Below are 17,160 nucleotides of genomic sequence, written 5' to 3'. Positions count from 1 at the left end.
TCTGTGCTAAACCAGTAACCAGTGTCCTTGGGCAAGACTCCTAACAGTACATTGGCCCACTTCTGTAATAGGAATAACCTTGTAAATTGCTCTGATCGCTATTGACTGTTTCTTTGAGTTGAAAGTTTATCAGTAATGTTGCTTTCCATTCGAACACCGATGTCATAATTTCTGAATTCCCCCACATATCAGATTGCCTACTCAGAAAGTCAGCACATCCTCATCAACCCACAGTTATTATCACTTCTATCAATTTGTGTGTCGTTAAATTAGTTGTACAAACAGTGCTGTTCAACTATTCTATCTGTGGACATGTTTCCATGCTATTTAAATGTGCGAAATACTGTATAATGCGTTGTTATTAATTGATATCACTTTTGTAAGGTTAACCAGGAACGGTTTAGGCAGTTAAGGTTCTTTGGAAAGTTTTGGAAGTAATTTGCAGTTATTAGAGTGAATAACTGGAATGCTGTCAACTCTGATATAGGGGTAGGACAGTATACAGATATTGTGATGTATCGTATCATTTTTTTTCGATCATATAATATGGAGTTCATATAAAATGCAGTTTATCGTGATGATATTGTTAAAAGTAGTTAATTGCTTTGTTATCTCCAAGCTAACCACATTCCCTTACAGAAATTACCCAACTTATGCTAACCAGCAGTTCTCTATATGCTTCTCTTCTCTCCCCAGCATGCCTCTCTCTCGTCCAGTCGCTCGGAGAAGGGCTCAGCCTGGTCAAACCGCTCGCTTGGAGCTCGCTGCCGAAACTCCATCGCCTCCTGCTCAGATGAGCATCCGCACATCGGGAACTACCGGTTGCTCAAAACCATCGGCAAGGGTAACTTCGCCAAGGTCAAGCTGGCACGCCACATCCTGACTGGCAGAGAGGTAAGACTTGTGCAAAAATGCGTCATGCTACTTTGCTGCCTTTGTTCATTGTTCATGTGATAGATACACTTGTCATAGATTTGTTACAGGAGTGTCCAAATCTTGTCTTGAATGTTTTTCCCACTCTCATAAAGTATATTGGTTTTACTACTTTGAAGGAATTATTTGACCAGAAACAGGGCATACTTTTCCTTTACTGTGAAAATAGTTGATCCACCAAGCCATTACTTTTCTCCTGGAGCTACGAGAAATTAAAGTTTCCCCATTAACCAATTAGCACCATGTAAATACCTGCCACATAGTTGCCTCAAACTTGTTTTAAGTAAACATAACTGTCCTTTCAACCTGTTCCTGGAGGACCTTAGAGTCATAATCCAACTAATCTGCTAATTAACATGCACTTCCTCAGTTGACAGTAGTGTAATGGAGCAGGAAAGGACTAAAGGTTGCAGGGCAGGGGGTCTTTCAGGACTAAGGCTACACTTACACAGCCGGTGAAAGAGGCCCAAATTCAATCTTTTTCATCATATGTGACAGAGATGTGTTACGACACAAACAGAGTCGCAAGAGGTTTGCTAAAGCACTTTTGGACAAACCAGCTTTTTTTTGGAATAAGGTGCTGTGGACTGATGAAATTAAAATGTAGTTTTTTATGGAGGGCGGTTATTTATGCATGGCGTAAAAAGAACACAGCATTCAAGTACAAACACTTGATACCCACAGTAAAATTTGATGATGGTTCCATCATGCTGTGGGGCTGTGTGGTCAGTGCAGGTACTGGAAATCTTGTTAAATTTGAAGGTCGCATGGATTTCAGTCAATATCCGCAGATTCTTGAAAACAATGTTTAAAAATCAGTGAGAAAGTTGAAGTTAAAGCGCTGGGGCTGGATACTTCAATAAGAAAACGACCCTAAACACTAAACACTGCTCATGCAGAGGAACAAGTACAACGTTCTGAAATGATCATCTCAGTCCCCAGGCCTGAATATTATTGAAAATCTGTTGTGTGAATTAAAGCAGGTTGTTCATGCTCAGAAACCATCAATCCTGACTGAACTGGAGATGTTTTGTAAAGAAGAAGGGCCCAAAATACCTTCAACCAGAAGCCAGACTCTCATTGGAAGCTATAGGGAGTATTCTTTCTGCAAAAGGAGGATCTACTAAATATTGATGCAATTTTTCTGAAGAGGAGCCCAAATGTATGCACCTACTCAATTTAAATAATTATTGCTCATTTTCTGTAAATCATTTAAACTTTATTTCTCTTCTCAAATATCACTGTGTTTTTCTGCTATATAAAATATTTAACTTAAGTTGCTGAATAACTGAAGGGAAATCATGAAAATTATTAGGGATGCCCAAACTTTTTTGTACCACTTTAAATATTTATTCTTTTTTTTTGTTTGTTTACATCTAACAGCCCTTTTCAGTATTATATGACACCCTTTTTGTGTAAAGTGTAATAATCACATTTAAGCAGTTTTTTAAAGATAATTTTGGATCATTACCTTTTCCACTCATTTTCCATTAATGTCCAGGGCAGTACAGCTTGAATCTGTCTGTGCATTATAGTAACCTTTCAGGCCTTCCGGGACATCAATGATCATTCTTACGAAAACTATAAAGATTCTGACCTAGTTTTCTTACACTTTGACCAAGAAGGATCATGAATGAATAATCAGCAAGTATATGGGGTGTGCTGAAATTTTTACACCAATGTGAAATGTGACTTTTTTTTATATGCATGGTAAAAAAAAGTGTAAATCCAGAGTTCAGTTGCTTCCAACCTCTTATTACTTACTTTTATCCAATCTTTAGGTTGCAATAAAGATTATTGACAAAACCCAACTCAACCCAACCAGCCTACAAAAGGTAAGACCTCTTTGTTTTTATGCATTTATGCAAATGTAATGTCCAGCTGATAAGGAACCTTACAAAAAAATGTTTTTACACAAAAGGCAGCAGTGGAGGATACTGTGGACTGCTGTAGGATAAGAACATGAAGAATGTAAAAATGGTTAGCGGTAGTAGCATGTTGCAATAGGCCTTTGTCTTGTATCACAAGATCTGGATCAGAGGCTTTTTTGTACAGAACAAGACGTTTGCTTGGATACTTAGAAACACATTGCCTGTGGAAACATGAACTCTGACCTGTATGTTTTGACTGGAAATCACTCTATTTGGATGTGCCTGATGACTGTGATGGCTATTTTGAAGCAGTTTTATCCAGAGCTATCAGAATGCCACGTAGTTTGCATTGTTAATCTCTTCAGTTTGCATGAAATCTGGCCAGCTCAAGCCCATTGTTCACTGATAACTTTTACACAAGCTGAATGGGATGAAAGTTAATTCATGGGTACGGTGTCATTCCAGATCAAAAGAGGGAAATATGTTTTGTATGCGTTTATCTTCTTAGTTTAAGCTCCAGTACTTACAGTAAACCCACAGAGTGTATTCCACTCCAGCCGTACGTTGACTGAATTTGTATAATAGGCATGTAGCTTACGGTGACAGGTTTCTATAGAGGGCCAGCGAAGGTGCAGCTTAGGGATTTAAATACACACTCAGTTCTCCACAGCCACAGCTGAGTAACAGCCGTAACAGAATACATTCATTTATTCAGTGTTAAATATTAATCTGCACAGGACAGAATGCTCACACCATCCACTGCAAATATCTGCTAAAATCTATTGTTCTTCCAGACACAGCACTGGAAACAAGAAAACTAGGATTTTTTTATTAATTAGCTCTAGAGCATTTGTTTGTAATGTTGGACTTCTTTAAGCTAGCGTTTCCACTTGATCTGCATAACTGTAGTCTGACACAAGAGTATGGACTGGGAAGTGTGCGTGTGAATTTCACACTTCTGATGTGAGAATTGCTGTTAGTGGCACTGATCATTCATACAGCGTTTTGTTGCCAAGGGAGGCCTTGACTGTACTGATCCTGGTCTGAGTGATATTGTGAAAAAGTTGCATTGCAGTGCTTTACATTTCTAAAAACTGAAATTTAGCTGTGCTGTTTGAATACAAATATACACCAAATACTAGGGCTGCACAATATTTCAAAAGGCATGATATTTTTTGCATATTTTGACAATTTTTAAAAACAGTTTTTTAGATATACTACTATATACTAATATAACTAAAGGACCAAAAATCAGTATATTAAATCTTGGCTTTTTACTTCTGAGAGTTTTTTTGGGTTTTGTCAAAATGTCATAATGAATGGACTTAAAATGGAATAAAAATGTTTCAATGACGTCCATTGAAAGGTCATCTTCAGCCAAATGTTCATTGCTTTCCTAAAATCCATAGTTATACACATGTTACAACACTTCTGTAACGTAAGTGTGTGAAGATTTAGAAGAGATGGGATGGAGTTTGGCTGTGTTCTGGCTGGTTGTGTGTTGCTGTGGCTGCTGCAGTGGGACTGTGATCAGGGTGGTGTGTGAGCTCTGCAGAGGTATAGTTCAGTAGTGTTGCAGCAGCAGTCTGGCCGCAGTCTCGTCAGCACTATCTCCCCTGAGTAGAATATACTAGGTGACACCTCCTGGCCTGCTGCTCCACTCTCACATTTTCTCTCTCTCTCTCTCTCTCTCTCTCACTTGCTCTCTTTTTCTTTCTCTGCAGCTGATCACTCCTCCTGCTGCTCCCTGTTTTGTGTCTCACCACATTCAACTTCCCTTTCCTCTATCTTTCCTTCTTTTGCTTCCTTTCTCTTGCACCACCTGTGGTTTTTCCATAATGGTCTTGCTCTCCTTTATATGAAATTCTGTCCCTTTTTTCTAAATGTATCTTTGCTCACAGCAGCCAAAAAATCCGTCAATTTGCAGGTTTTTCCAAAATGCATCAAGCTTGTTAAGGTGTTTACCTGTAGATGCCAGATGCTGAATTTTGTTGTGAGGGTGCAGAAATGATTTTCTTTTGATGACTTATCCGTGAAGGTCATATTTGTGCAGGTGCTGCTACAGACAAATTCAGAACCATGCACAACCATTCTGCTAAATCTTCCTGAACTTATCCGCAGTACATTTAAAACTTTAACTTTTTGGAATAAGTTATGTACTATAAATACAGTAGAAAAACAGAAAAATTAGTTTTCTGTTTCACCAGTGCTGATTAAAACGGTGACTTTCTTTTTTTGTTGCTCAAGCAGTCTGTCCATCAAGACTATGTCATTGACAGCATCCCACAACTCGCACACCCGTCCGGAAACCTGAAGCTATTTAGCTAATGACTTATCTTAAACAAAGCACCTAACCCCACTGTGATCTACAGCCATGTCCGTGCACGATAAATAAATAAATTAGCTACAGGAACTTAGTAGGCACTTTTCTTTTAAGATTTATGTTTGGGCCGTCCCTCACCCACGTGGCCACGGCATTAGACAGTGCTCATCGCTGTCAGTTAGTTAAGGCCATGTCAGCCCCCTTTAACCAGCACGGCAGTAGCATTTGCCGTAATCTTAGAAGTAGCATTAATCTGACACGACCACAGGGCTGGATGTGGGCCAGCAGCTTTATTCTCTCCCCTCTTTCTCTCTCCCTCTTTCTCCTATGACCCTCAATTTAATCCCATTTAGGTGTGGAGGGGCCGGGCACAATCAGCTGACCGTGGACTTTCCCAGCCACTGGGTTTCTGCTAGGCCTGAGAGACAAGACTATTACACAGAGGGCAGGCAGGGGGTGATGCTGGTTTGGGGCCTATCATAGGAGTGCTGCTTTAATAAATAAAAAAAAGGAGTCTTTGGGAGGCCGCCAGGGTGAGGAGCAATGGAGAGGGGGTTGGGTATCCCTCATTCAAGTTCCTGCACCCAGGAGCACTGTTCCAGACAGACGAACAATGGGGGCAGCCGGACCCGGAGGGGGTGGGGAGGGACCTCCAAGGGGCCTAGACATAGGAACCAGCTCCTGTGTGTGCTCCTGAATGTATGTGTGTGTCTAAATATAAAATGTACACGTTCTGTTTACAGTTCTGTACACCTTTGTGGGTGGGAAAATGCTAAGTTTTTTTTATCTCTTTGGGTAAACACAGTACTGTATGTCAGTATGTTAGCAAGTCCTGTACAGCAAGGTTGCCAGTTTTATTTGAAGGCCTGGTGTAGTTGCAAGTTTGCCGAGGAGCAGCGCCTTATATACATATATCGAGTGTTTTAAGCAAGTGGAATAAGTTGTGCCTCTGCTTGGTTGGTATGAGAACCACAGAAAACCACATCAATTATTTTATTTCAATTAAATTAAAAGCTTTACAGAGATACAGGTCCAAGACTCGACGTGAGTAAGCACAAAACAACAGTGGCATGGAAAGACTCCCTCAGACCGAGGGGAAGAAAGAAAATAAGGGAGACCCATCCTCCTCCGGTCGACCCAGACAGCACAATAAGTAACATAACAAAATAACTGGACAGGGAGATAATGAAGAGCTATGGCTAATGTAAGAAAATGTTATGGTATTTTAGACCATATTAGGAATATATATACATCATTTCCAGGAGAGAGTTTCTGAGAATAATAATTTCTTTAAGTATTCCTCAGAATCAGGGTTTCTGTGTTTTTTCCTGTTTAGAAATGAGTGAATCAAGGCATATTCATGCAGGTCTATTTGGTGTCATAATAGATTGTTGAGACAGATACTAATGCTTTGCTTGGATCAGTCTGCAAGTTAAAAGGTTGTGTTCCCCTAGAATTTGATCTAACAAAAAAAATCATTGTTAATTTACTTTGATTTTGTGATGCATGAATTTGTCCAAACAGACCAACAACTGTTTTTTTTATTTAACATTTGTACAGCTTCTGTGACTGGACAAAAGTGACCAGTTATTAGGAATAAATGAACGAGACTTAAAACTGGGTTTAGGTGCATGTCTTTTTATCAGATGGACATGATTCCTCTCCCATATCCTCATCATGTTTGTGTTATAGATGGAGGTGAATCCAAGCTAACAGCAGGGAAAGTTTCTTAAGAGGAGACTATGTTCAGACGATTCTGGAGATTCTGGATTATTGTGGAAAGGCTTGTTAGCTGATTATACAAATATGCTAGAAGCATCTAAAACATCCACATTAGGTACCACAGAAGCAATTTAACAGCACGTGAGCAATTGCCAGAGCCACAGTTGCCTATTAGTAATTAATTCCAAAGCAATCACCTTCCAAAGCAAGACACATTTGATACTTGGTCATTATTGTGCTGAATTTTGTAGGATTCTTTTAGTTTTAAACTCTTTCCATGCAGTTTAAACACATATTGCCCAGTCATCAGTGTTGGAAGTTAGGGGAACACTGTGTAAATATAATATATAAGCTTACTGGCTTCAGACTGAAGATCAGTCATTGTGACACTCACTTGCTGTGAGAGCGATTGTTTCAGGTGCCAGATGCTGTGTTGCCTCTCCTTCATGCAAAACACAACTCGCTATTTGCGTTACCCAGGAACAGTGTGAGACACTGGAGAAGGACTGGGTTGTCCTCGGGTCATGTGATCGCATTGCATGTCGTTGATAGGCTGGAATGAGTCTTACTGATGCAGTCAGTGATTGGGTAATTAGCTTTAGTGCAGCGCTTGAGATGATGAATCGTCTCATTACTGCGGGGATCCCCTTAAGCATCACACTGCTGAAACTATAGAGCAGGAACTGTAGGGGGGCTTCATCTATAAGTGAACATGCAGTCATTTCTATAACATGGAAATTTATCACAGCCCATGACACACTCCTTCCATGCTTGTCTGGTTCTGGGGGCCTGTGTGTAGGAGCTCATGCCCATAAATGTCTAGATTGTGCTTGGTGGGTCATAGAGATAAAATCCCGTGTCAATTTGTTAAATATAATTTAGTAAAAATGTTCACAAACAGTTATCAAATACATAAACAGTATATATTGATTTTTTTTTGTGTGTGTAAGCTTAAAATATTTTTGCTAGCTTGGGGTTAAGTACTCTTGCTAATGCTAGCTACATGCTAAATATTCTAGTTTATGTCAACAACTCTTAACTGTTATTGGCTGGATGCCAATCAGGAATTATGTTGACAACTGTAGTTCATGTTAGCAACATCTCTGGGGAAAAAAATGAGACCACTTAAAAATAATGAGTTTCTTTGATTTTACTAAATTAAAAACCTCTGGAATAAAATCAAGAGGAAGATGGATGATTACAAGCCACCAAACCAAGCTAAACTGCTTAAATTTTTGAACCAGGAGTGGCATAAAGTTATCCAAAAGCAGTGTGTAAGACTGGTGGAGGAGAACATGCCAAGATGCGTGAAAACTGTGATTAAAAACCAGTGTTATTCCACCAAATATTGATTTCTGAACTCTTAAAATGTTATGAATATGAAGTTGTTTTCTTTGCATTATTTAAGGACTGAAAGCGTTTTATTTCAGCCATTTCTCATTTTCTGCAAATAAATGCTCTAAATGACAATTTGTATTTGGAATTTGAGAGAAATATTGTCTGTAGTTTATAGAATAAACGACAAAGTTCATTTTACTCAAACATATACCTATAAATAGCAAAATCAGAGAAACTGATTCAGAAACTGAATGAGATGTATACTACTTTAGCTGATGTTGGCCACATGGTAACCCGATTTCAGCCCAATGTTAACTACTCTAGCTGAGGTTAGCTAAATGTTAGCTACTTTTAGCTGAATGTTGACCATTATTAACCTTAACTAAACTGAACAGCACAGATGTTTCACACATGGGAGCACTTCAGAAACCAGGCTCAAGACCCACCGACATTTATTTAATGAGTCCATTTTAGCTAAAGGACCAAAACAAAAGGACTTAAACAAATTCCTTGTCTTTGGGGACTATTATTATATATAGCTCAAGACTCTGCACAAATGTGTACAATATTTTAATGATATTTCACTTTAAGAACAGATTTCAGACCCACAATCAATCATCAGGCACTGTATTCATCTATTGTTGTAATGGTTAATTTGCTGTTTCAGCAAGGTTCAGATGTCAAGAAACGTGTGCTTAAAATAGCAGACTTAATTTGTATTACATTTTCTCCCATTAAATCAGTCTGATATAGACCGGAAGTACAGCGGAAAGTGGACTACAGGACTTTCAGCTGTTTTAACAAGAGCAGGTTAAGCCGTATCTGCTGCCCTGCATGGGTGTCTATGTATTAATAGCCTAACAAAACTAAAGCTGTGTGTGGAAGTGATGCTATTGCGTTAGCATTAGATACTTTAGAATATGGAAAATTAGCCAAACCATTATATACAGTATATGAGCCAAACACACAACAGTTATAAATAAATTATTGATTAAGTGGTGGGAGGTATGGGACAATAACAAATATATGTGTCCATCCTGTCCGTGTGGTCACACTCCACTGACAATACCAGTGAAAAAGAAAGAGAGTATAGACAACTTCATAAGCTGCTTTGTGTAAATCCCTCACTCTGGTGGTAAAAATGAGCTTGGGGCTTGATTAGTACTGACTGGCTGTGAGTTTGGGGGGAGGCAGTTGTTGTCAGCCAGAGGACAGGGATGGGGGGGTGGGTACATGGTGTCCTCCCCTGCCCCCTGCTCTCCTTCAGCTAATGTCTAATGAGAGAGACAGAGAGAGAGAGAGAGAGAGAGAGAGAGAGAGAGAGAGAGAAGGGGGGGGGGGGGTGACAGGTTTACCAGCAGCCCCTGAGGAACAACACAGAGAGAGAGAGTACAGCAGGCCGACAAGGGGGCTGGTCTAAATACCAGGTGGCCATGACAACAGTGACGTAGAAGCAAACCGGGAAGTCCTGTCAGAGAGCGAGAGAGACAGACAGACAGACAGAGACAGAAAGAGAGAGAGAGACAGACAAACAGAAGGAGAGAGACAGACAGACAAAGCATGAGAGAGTTTAAACAAATAAAACTAAATCAAGAGCTATTCTGGGTTTGTTTACTTGTAAAAAATGCCTTTTTTATTAATCTATGTTGCCATATTCTGAAAAATATAATCATTACTACATGTTTAAAGGTTTGTGACACCCCAGCCTATTAGTACCAGGGATTCAGTTTCATAAACACAGCTTGTATAACATCCATAGAAAAGGGGTATAAAGTGACTATTTGACTGAAGTGCAGCTAATTTTGAATAAAATCACTGTACTAAGTGTGAGGAAATATTTGAGTAGAGCCTTTAGAGAATCTGGTGCTGCTGATGTATTTTGTCTGTGATCACATATATCGCACTACATATTGTATTTTCTGAAAATGTTCTTAAATATAGTAATATAATATTTCTACCATATTGTTCACCCCTAGAGAATCACTTGGATATTGGGGTTTTAGCATAATAACTCGTGGTGCTTTGCATCATTGACACTGCTTGTCCTTGTTAAAGGAATTTATTGATGTTAAAATCCAAAAGAATATCTGTAGCACAATAATATATTAACCCAAAGATGGAAACATTTATAATGAGCAAATCTGTTGTTTGTATGTTTATGAGACAAATAAGTAACGGATATGCCAACAGAGCTTACTGGCATCTTGAATATACAGGGTTTTCTCACATCCTGTAAAAAATCTGGAAAATGACCTGTTAATATTAGTTCACATCCCTGATTTGTGAAACATTTATCCGATTAGAGACTTGAACAATCTTAATATCCAAAATTCTAGTGAAATTTAAGCTTTATTTAATCAATTATAGCAGTTTTTATTAAATTGAAATAAAGGGACGACAGAGATTAACACCAGGCACCAGGTTATCGAGGCAGAAATAAAAAGAAAGGAGAAAGGAGAAATGGAGGCAGACTTATGTTGTTATTATCTTTATAGCTCAGGTGAACAGCTGATGCGCTTGCCTCCATAATTCAGTTAGAGCCTGTCCCAGGGGGACTGTGTGTAAATGTGTGTACATATGTGTGTTTTGGGGGGATGGAGTGTTTTTTTTCTCCAGTGCTGTATAATTTGAGGTCATGTGGATGGGGACGCTTTTGAGTTAGCATTAGCATTACACAATGGAGCCTGAATGCAGGGCTGCTGTGTATGGATGTTTTGTGTTGTTGCAGCATTAGTAAGAGCTTCACGTGTGGACGTCTCCCGCTGCTCACTCTTCCGTCAGGCTGGCTGTAATCCTCTCAGCATTAACAGCAACATTATGTAATATAGCTACCTGTCTTTCACAGCAGTGTGTGAGTGAGTGAGTGAGTGTGTGTAAGATTGTGAGTGTGTGCGTGTGTGTGTGTGTGTGTGTGTGAGTGTTAGCCATATGGGCATGACATAAACAGATTAGTGAGCTGAGGCCAGTGTTTAGTGTGAGTATGCACAGTATGTTCAGTGAAAGCTTTGACGCAGAGAGGTTAAATTCAGGTTAACCAGGGGCTCAGTTGCTCAGAAATTCCTCTTGTTGAAATAACTGAACTGACTCAAAAACAGTACATAATGAAATATTTAAAAGCTGTATTTGTGGCAGTGGCAGTCCGTATTATTTTGTTTTTAAACGGAAAGCAGAAGCATTTCTGAGTGGAGAAGAGACTAAATATTGTGTGTAATGGTACCAGTGTGCTGAAACGACCATAAAATCTGGGGTGCCGGTCGTTTCTGGCCACACCATGCGTCTTTACGTTCTTACGTCACATGTACAGCCTCTAAAAGAGGATCCGGCTCAGTTTTACTGATTGCGAGTGGCTGGTGGAGCAATGGAGACTTCAGAAGGGGAAATTCAGACCTCAGTAGTTCACCCATAGTAAAACTCTATGACTGAACATAACCTGGAATCGGATTCATCTGCTCTGAAAGGAGACCGCATCACACCCGCCCAGTTTAAAATGATTCTTCCGCATGCTCTGTGCAATTACCCATTCTCACCAGAGAGGGCGTTTATTCCCAAAATTTACAAACATCAGCTTTAAGTTACTGGAACACATGCTACTTTATACTACAAGAAAGATTAGGCTGTTGTGGTTCATTTTTATCATAATTTAGAATAATTGTACAACAATACTGTTTAGCTCAAGCTCTACATTTAACCTATGTGTTGCATTTAACATACATACACACTCAGTGGTGATAAGGGCATTAAGAACACACACCTAGTGAGGTGGGCAGCCACTTTAGCATCCAGGAAGCAATGATCAGTGATTATCAGCAATAGTAAAATAAAACTGCTAGAATAGTTTTTTTTAATCAATTTTAGGATGTTCTTTCCTGCCATATTGAGGTACAAGTAAATGATTCACAATAGTACAGAGTAACCTGTACACTGCAAAAGCCTGATTTTCACAAGCCTGAATCACTTATTTATTATGCATCTATTATCTGGTTACTGTCTTTTACCTGCAACTGTAACAGAATACAGCTACTTTCTGTATGCATCCTTTTTACAATGGATTTTCATATACAGTATATTGTAAAAATGATGGGTGCTTCACTGCTTTACAGTACAGTGCAGTTACTCTCATATGCCAAGTGTCATGGGACACCGGACTATTATCATGTCCCATCATGTGACTTTTGCCATATCTCATTGAAGCTAAAGAAGCTAAAGATCACTTCCCTGATGTGGATGTGTGTGGCTACCACTGTTGGGCCTTACTCAAACTAAAAAGTTAATTTACTATTAGCAAGAGAATTGCCATTACCAAGAGCATTCTAAGATAACACCTTACAACTTACGACAAATGTGGCTGTTTCCACGCCACCCTTGAGGTAACATTTTATGATATATTATGTGCATAATTGGTATTACAGTATAAAATCTTTTTTCGCATGGCCTCTTCATTATGTCCTTCATTCTGTATCCCCTCCATGTGAGATGAGACACATAGGCCCATAAAAAAAACATTAAAATGGGTTAAAACTGTTCAAATACCAAATCCTATTAGTTTTAGATAAATAATGTCAGACATACTGTAACAGTGATCATGTAATATTTTATGACCTACATTCTGTTAACATGCAGTCCTGTACACTGGAAAAGTATAGAGGTACTGTAGATGATAGCACTAGTTCTATGTGCAGTGTTACTTAGTAGCTTCACTGTAGAAGTGAATAGTTCTTTCTTTTGCACTGAAGAAGAGTGGTACGGACCCTGCTTTTGAAGTCAGCATAGAAAATGATTGCGATCTTTTATCTGCCCGTGATGTAAATAAAGAGCAGGCCTGCTGCGATACCGGTTTTGTCAGGTTAGAGTGTGCGTGTTGGCGTAAGAAAGGGAATGACTGTGTGTTTCAGAGACTGTGGGACATGTCATCAATCAGTCAGTATTTGGACAGACAAAGAGCTGCTATTTTAGGCCCAGAAAAAGCCTCATCATTGACTGGTCAGCGGGGAATTGCCATTAACAGAGTAACGTAATCCAGGAGCGGGCTTTGTGTCTGGAAAACCAGTTGTGTAGTGTTCAGAGCCAGAGCGCAGATGGAAAAGCAGTTGGCTGGTGAAGCGGCTCTGATCTTTAAAACAAGGAACTCGTGGGAAGTTCTGCTCCTTCGTGCTTGTAGAAGACTTGAAAACAACAGTGCCATGTGGGGTGAAGCAGAACAGCAAAAGCACAAGCTCTAATGAGTTTTAGTTCGTTTCTCTGGAACACTGTTTTCCAGCATCTTTCTAGTTTCACGAGAACAGTAATGCAGGACGACGCTTTGTGAACCTATTTTTGGGGCGACGTCCTATTCATTCATTCGTGATGAGCCTGACCGCTGTGGAGCTGTCTGCTGTGTAGTCTGAAACTGATTTTAAACTCTGGGCTACTGAATCCTGGCACATCCTTGTGAACTGTGGTTTTTGGCCCAAGGTGGAAACATTGTGTTGGCTGTGAAAATAAAAGCTGACTGAACAAATCTAAGCTCTCCAAAGCAGAAGCACAGTAACAGCCTGACGCTCCTCAGAGGCTGGAAGAACACTGCCTCGCTCTTCATCTCCTCAGTTCCTTGGGGAGTGTATATGGATGTATTCTGTCGTCCAGTCCTGAGGGAGCCCTGGGGTTGAGAGATTAGTGAGCTGGGATTGGGAGGCGTTGGATGTGTTAGTTGTGGTGGGGGGTTTTCTGTACACTGATTGAACATCAGTATATGTCACGTTATGAATGGTTCATTTACAGTCACCACCTGGACTGCCACACTGGATTCTCGTCGGCATATGTTGTTTTTTTCTGTACTGGGTTATATCCTATATATCCTATATATACATATATATTATCTATTTTGCTCCAGATGATATATGATCGCATAAGAAATTTCAATGAGTGATATTATATACCACTGATATATTAATAATAAACAAGCATAATAAAGCAGCTACATGCTTTAAAAGGGTGATAAACATTTAGTTAATAATAGTTTGAGTATGATTTTTGTTTTTTGCAATTTGTGCTGCGGCATAATTTGAAATATTTTTAAAATAGCTCTGTGTACTGAGGTATTGTTATTGAAATTTTTGTAATTGCCTTAAATATTGATTAAGTGCATTTTTATTAGGGGTGGGAATCGATTACTATCTCACGATTCGATTCGATTCCGATTTTGGGGGCCACGATTCGATTCAAAATCGATTTTTGATTCAAAACGATTTGAATTATAAATATTTCTGCTTCTGGCTTATGAATCGTATTGAAAAAAAAACCCTCCATAATATACACTGGTCCTGGAGCAAGTAATGTGTTACAAAAACAATAAAATGTGCAGGAATGTGGGTCCTCAGTGACAGAGGAATCACTGGGATATCACAATGACGTTAATGAACAATAAATACATAAATAAATAACACTGCTTTATTACCAGGCTACTAGCGGTGGTGTGTAGGTGACGCTGCTGGGCTGATGTGATGATAGCAGTGGAGCGCTAAAGTTCAGGAGCAGCTGCTGATTAACTAGTTAATTTAAGGTGGTTGTATTTCTTCAGAAAGGGGGCAGGAGGTGGAGAAATTAATTCATATTGTCCATTCCTTAATTCCTCTGTGATGAGGAGCTGAAATTAGCTCTGATTAGCTTATTGTTATTTTTCCGTTCCGCCTTAAATGCTGCAGCCCGCTGCCACCTGTAGCGTTATTTAAGGTGGAACTGGAAAGTTAGCTAGTTAGCTAGCTAACAGTTACTGAAACTAACTACTAGCGATCTTTTTATGCTTGTTATGAAGCATTCTGCCATAAAACATTGAAACTACACGTTAATCTAAGGTAATATAGTGCTTGTTCTGCCATCTTACCGGTGATTCTCAAACACCTACGCTCTGTGTGTGTCTGGAAGATCTCCAAAGGGACAAGCGCTATCCCCAGGGTTGCCAGGTCCAACAAAAATACCCAGCCCAAAATCAGTCTAAAACCCGCCCCTCAGAATCGATTTTGGGACATTTTAAATCGATTCTGAATCGTAGTAAATGAGAATCAAGATTCTTATGTGAATCGATTTTTTGGCACACCTCTAATTTTTATGCAAATAAGGATAATTGTCAATATTGAGGTCAAAAAATACTGAGGTCATGTCCTAAATTTTATACGAAATTAAGATTAAGATAAGACACAGTTATCGGCACAATCTTTTAACCAGCTCAAAACGTGTCCAGCTCTTTTTGCACATACAAATCCATAGGGTTTACAAGACCTTTCCCTGAAAAATCTCCAAGTAGGCTTAAAACTGCTTCAATTTAATGTGCAAATGAAGTCAATTCATGTAATGTTACCATATTATTATCATTAAAAAAGTGTCTTTTTTTAATAGATTTGTAATACAAATTAGTGTTTTGGCTTGGGCTTTGAGTGCCTCGGCAGACTCTGATACTGCTTTGCCATCAGCAGCCAGAGTCAGAGAGAGCACACTCAGTAATTCTCCCACTGTAATGCTGACCAGCACAGGCTTCAGTTGGATGATGTAACAGATCTAGGGATCTGGTGGGTTTGTTTTTATTGATGCTGCATTGGCAGCAGTTTGTAATGTATAAGTGTATTAGAGGAGGCATGTGCTTGTCCTCCATCCTTGTGTCGGGATCATTGACAAGCATTGATGGGGAGCGTTCTGGTGAGTGGGTGGATTAATTGGCTCAGTAAAATTCTGGATTCTAAAAATAAATAAAGTTGTTGACTTACATTTTGCTGAAATGAGATTGTTGGAAGTCAAGTTTTCATGTTTGTTAGCGAATCTTGTTATAAACTGAAAAAGCACAGATATTAGACATGTCTTGGCTGATTAACTGGCTGGGTGACTTTTTTAAACAGACATATACATCATGCTGTTTCTGGGTTCTGTTTCTTTGACTGGTCATTAGTGTTAAACATTCTATAGCTAAGCAGCTGTTTGTTTTTTAGTTTGATTTATTTAGTTAAAGCAAGTGTCACACAAGATTAAATGCAGAAAATGTTTTTTATTGTGTTTTTTGTTGAATAAGACTATAGTTAAAATGTTTATTACTTGCCTTTACATAAATTAGAATGCGTTTCTAACGTGTATTTTTTTTCTCCCACAGCTCTTTCGAGAGGTACGGATAATGAAGGGCCTCAACCACCCGAATATAGGTGAGTCCTGTTTTTCAGGCAAATATTTACAGCTTAAATCAGCATGAACCTTAAACCACTCCCTCCTCCATCCATCCTTCAAGCTGCTGTCCTGACTCAGGCTCAGGAGACTCCTTCGATGTATTGCCCCTGCAGTACTGTCCATGTGTGCATGTTTGTGTGTGTGTGTGTGTGTGTGTGTGTGTGTGTGTGTGTGTGTGAGTTTACAGAGTGTATCCCATTCTACTACCTCAGTGCACTCCCCTACAATCCCCTACCACACTCAACCGTTTTTTTCCCACACTCATCAGTCTGTTGGGCGCAGCCTGATGTATAATATTATGTTTCAGAAGACTGCAAATCACTGTCTGTATGTTACTATGCTACAGAAAGAGACAGAACTACTAGGGTACATGGCTCATGCTTATGTTCATAGTTACTGTTCACAGACCAGTGACCATGACTGTGTGTAAATGACTGCACTGAATACACAAGACTCCACAGTTCAGTAATAGGCGCTGTTGCTGTGGTGCTGCTTTCCCTAATAGACTGTTTAAGGGCTTATTCCACAAATATCCAGAAAAATACCAAAAACGGCTCAAATGAGCATGCAGGCTGAGTAATGACCAATAAAACATCTAGAAAATTTGATGACAAACACCTCAAGGTGAACAATATCTGCTTGTGTAAAAGCCAGAATAGAGAGAGTGAACCTAAAAAATTGAATTGAATTGAATGAATAATATTATTTCATCATATTTGGATGAAATTAGATTGAAATAGGGTTCTGGTGTTTAATTTTCTTCCTTGTTCCTTGAGAAAATTACAGGCA

The 17,160-nt window shown here is 39.3% G+C and overlaps 1 protein-coding gene across 7 annotated transcripts in view; it reads left to right on the top strand.

Annotated features, from left to right (window-relative positions):
* Positions 1-17,160, top strand: part of mark4b (MAP/microtubule affinity-regulating kinase 4b) — a 61,408-nt gene that overhangs the window by 20,617 nt on the left and 23,631 nt on the right. For all 7 annotated transcript variants that reach the window (XM_007245965.4, XM_007245967.4, XM_007245966.4 and 4 more), the window contains exons 2-4: positions 697-894; positions 2,715-2,768; positions 16,301-16,349. In XM_007245965.4, coding sequence (XP_007246027.2) covers positions 697-894; positions 2,715-2,768; positions 16,301-16,349 — 301 coding nt within the window. The remainder of the gene's footprint in view (positions 1-696; positions 895-2,714; positions 2,769-16,300; positions 16,350-17,160) is intronic.

This window comes from Astyanax mexicanus, chromosome 18 (assembly GCF_023375975.1).
Source record: "Astyanax mexicanus isolate ESR-SI-001 chromosome 18, AstMex3_surface, whole genome shotgun sequence".
In the NCBI taxonomy this organism is placed as follows: domain Eukaryota; kingdom Metazoa; phylum Chordata; class Actinopteri; order Characiformes; family Acestrorhamphidae; genus Astyanax; species Astyanax mexicanus.
The sequence above is the reverse complement of the archived record's forward strand: the minus strand, read 5'-3'. Positions and strand labels throughout refer to the sequence as shown.